Source organism: Primulina tabacum, chromosome 4 (assembly GCF_025594145.1).
Source record: "Primulina tabacum isolate GXHZ01 chromosome 4, ASM2559414v2, whole genome shotgun sequence".
Taxonomy (NCBI): domain Eukaryota; kingdom Viridiplantae; phylum Streptophyta; class Magnoliopsida; order Lamiales; family Gesneriaceae; genus Primulina; species Primulina tabacum.
Genome location: NC_134553.1, coordinates 15,661,684 through 15,665,177, shown reverse-complemented (window position 1 = coordinate 15,665,177; position 3,494 = coordinate 15,661,684). Strand labels below are relative to the sequence as shown.

The 3,494-nt window shown below is 46.2% G+C and overlaps 2 protein-coding genes across 2 annotated transcripts; both read right to left on the bottom strand.

Moving 5' to 3' along the window:
* Window positions 1–200: 200 nt before the first annotated feature.
* On the bottom strand, window positions 201–1,224 carry LOC142541869 (uncharacterized). Its single transcript, XM_075648327.1, has 3 exons — window positions 815–1,224; window positions 564–726; window positions 201–449 (listed from the first exon to the last, which is right to left on the bottom strand). The coding sequence occupies exons 1-3, from the start codon at window positions 1,222–1,224 to the stop codon at window positions 201–203; spliced, it is 822 nt and encodes a 273-aa protein (XP_075504442.1).
* Window positions 1,225–1,248: 24 nt separating this feature from the next.
* LOC142541868 (uncharacterized) lies at window positions 1,249–2,636 on the bottom strand. The gene is made up of 3 exons (XM_075648325.1): window positions 2,187–2,636; window positions 1,997–2,117; window positions 1,249–1,895 (listed from the first exon to the last, which is right to left on the bottom strand). The coding sequence occupies exons 1-3, from the start codon at window positions 2,634–2,636 to the stop codon at window positions 1,249–1,251; spliced, it is 1,218 nt and encodes a 405-aa protein (XP_075504440.1).
* Between the last annotated feature and the right edge of the window lie 858 nt (window positions 2,637–3,494).

The following is a 3,494-nucleotide window of genomic DNA, read 5'->3' as shown; positions in this document are numbered from 1 at the left end:
AAACCTGGGAGCTTCTCTCTTGATCTTCTGGGCTCGGGCTTTGTCTTTAGGTAATTCATTGTTTATGATGAATTTTATTAGGGGTGTCATCCAGGAGTCCTCGGGTGCTGTCAATGTTTCTTCTTCTGTGGAGAGGACTAGCCGAGAAACCTGCAATATTTCCCGGGTATTGGCTTCTGACAAAGAAGCATCCATTTTTGTTAAAGCATCTGCTTCATCATTTTCTTCCCTAGTATTTGTTCAATATTCCAATCCACAAAGAATTCTGACTTGGCTTTGATGAGCTGTAAATATTTGAGCATCCTATCATCCTTATCCTCATAAACACCCTTGATCTGTTGTGTAATCAACTGTGAATCAGAGTATAAAATGATCCGGGAAGCTTCAACTTCCCGGGCGGCTCTGATGCCGGCAAGAAAAGCCTCATACTCAGCCTCATTATTAGTCACCTGGGAATCAATTCTCATGGCCAGCTTAACCTTTTCTCCCAGGGGAGATATTATTACCACCCCTACTCCACATCCAGCAAGGCTAGACGGCCCATCCACAAAAACTCTCTATACTTCCTCTTCACCGGGCTGAACCATCTCTGATAAAAAATCTGACAAGGCCTGTGCCTTGATGGCGACCCGAGGCTTATATTCAGTATCGTATTCGCCCAACTCTACGGCCCACTTGATCATCCGTCTGGATACCTCCGCATGAGTCATAATCCTCACAAGAGGACTATTAGTAAGAACAATGATTTGGTGCGAGAAAAAATAAGCCGCAGTTTTCGGGCGGTAATAACCAAGGCCATGGCTATCTTCTCTACCTCACTATACCGGAGCTTGGGGCCCTTAGAGCATGACTAGCATAGTAGACAGGCCACTGATCAGAGCCTTCTTCCTTTATCAGTAGTGAGCTAACAGCATACTCTGTAGTAGATAAGTAAACAAATAATTTCTCCCTGGGTTCTGGCTTTATCAGTACAGGAAGCTCTCCAAGATGAATCTTCAAATCCTGGAAGGCCTGCTCACACCTTTCATCCCACCCAAATTGTTGGGCCTTCCTTAAGACCTTAAAGAAAGGGTAACTTCTGTGTGCTGACCGGGATATAAATCGAGAAAGAGAAGCAATCCTTCTGGTCAGCTTTTGTACTTCTTTGACAGATCGGGGAGATGACATGCATAACACAGACTTGACTTTCTCTTGATTCACCTCAATTCCCCGATATGTCACCATAAAAACCCAAAAACTTGCTACTCTTCACACCAAAGATACACTTGGCAGGGTGAGCTTGATTCCATAATGCCGCAGAGTGGCAAAAGTTTCCTCCAAATCAGCATTGAAGTCCACAACCTCCTTAGACTTGCCCAAAATATCATCCACATATACCTCCACATTCCGGCCCAACTGCATCTCAAATACCTTGTTCATAAGACGCTGGTAGATGGCCCCGGCATTCTTCAACCCGAAAGGTATTACCTTGTAACAGAACGTACCTCCCGAGGTGATGAAGCTGGCCTTATCTTGATCGTCCTTGGCCAGGGGGATTTGATGGTACCCCTGGTAAGCATCCATGAAGCTTAGCAGATCACAACCCGAGGTGGAGTCCACCAATTGATCAATCCTGGGCAAGGGATAGTGATCTTTGGGGCAAGATTTGTTGAGTTCCCGAAAGTCCACACACATTCTCCACTTCCCGGTGGACTTTGGTACCAACACCACATTCGAGAGTCGGGTAGAAAATTGAATTTCCCGATTGTGGCCGGCCTTCAGCAGATCTCTCACCTGTTCACCAATAACTTTGTCCTTCTCAGGACCAAGTGCATCTTCTTTTGCTTTACCAGGTGAGATCCCGGGAGAATATTTAAATGATGCTCCGATATCAGGGGTGAGATCCCTGTAAATTCCTGCTGGAACCAGGTAAAAACATGAATATTAGTTTTTAAACAGTTGATTAAACTGACCCGGGTGGTTGAATTGAGGTCTCGAGCCAACCGGATCTGCTGGCCTGGTCCGACTTCTACAATCTCCTGCTCTTCCTTGGCCACAAAATGCACCTCACCTTTCTCCAACACTCTTCCTCCTATCTCATCAATTCTCGCTTTCTTCCCCTCCCTCTTGGTTTTACTCTGATCAGCCTAGACTGGCTTCACATAACATTTCCGAGAGAAAGGTTGATATCCCCGGACTTCACTTACCCGGCCTCCCACAGGAAACTTGATCTTTTGGTGATAGGTGGATGCCACGGATCTTAGCTCATTCATGGTCGGCCGCCCCAAAATGATGTTATATGATGATGGGGCATCCACGACAGTAAAAATAGCCATCACTGTCTTCTTGAGCTCTCCGGTACCCAAAGTTAAAGGCAGAACAATTTCTCCTTCAGGATAAATAGCATGACCAGCAAAGCCAAAAATTGTTGTTTCCACAGACTCTAACTGATACCCCTGCAAGTCGATTTGTGCAAAGGCTTCCCTGAAGATGATATTAACAGAGTTGCCCGAGTCCACAAAAACTCTCATAATGTCATAATTAGCCACCCGCGCTTGGATAACCAAGGCATCATTGTGGGGCAGATTTACACCTTTCAAATCTTCAGGGCCAAAACTGATCACTGATTCACTCCTCCTCATCCCCTCCACCTCCATACAATCTCATCTACATCTTGATTTCCTCGCCTGGTTGGAGCCTCCATCATTGGAGCCTCCCGATATCATCTTTATTAAACCCACAGCGGGGGACGAGGTTTTTTCCTTTCAGGCTCCGGCTCTCTCCTCCTATTGACATCACTTCTTGGGGCATTCCTCGAATCTCCCCGGGTGCTGGGTCCTGATTGCCGAGAAGTACAAGGTGGCACTCTCGGCCTCTTGCTGGATTGACTATGTCCTTGGATGGAGGGCGGGACGTAATCTCTCTTCAAGGTTTTGCAATTTTCAGTGTTATGATAACACACCCCATGAAGAGTACATAATCCATTCTTCTCGGGCCTAGTGAACTGCTGAGATGGCAGCAAATCCCTGCTACACTCCTGGACCTCCCGGTACCGGCTAATCTTCAAGGGCACGTGATGAGCGAAATACCCATGATTTCTCTTCCTCGGACCTCTCTCCTCCGGCTTTGCCACCCGGTCTCCCATTTCTCTCCTCCCTGCTTCTCTTTTTTGTTTCTAGGCTTCCTCCATGTTAATATACTTTTCATGCCTGAGACAACAAATCCTCTAAATCCCCTGGGCACCTTATGGGTTAATGATCGAAAAAACTCACCCTCCCTCAAGCCCTGGGTGAAGGCAGTTGTCTTTGTCTCGGTGGCACAGGTGGGAACATCCAGAGCCACTCTATTGAATCTTCTAATGTAAGCCCTAAAACTCTCTTTCGAGCTTTGCTTGACCTCAAAATGACTAAATGCAGTCTTTTTGTATTTCTTGTTGCTGCTAAAATGGTGTAAGAACACCTTCTGAAAATCTTGAAGGAATTAATACTTTGAGGGGCCAACCCTTCAAGCCATCT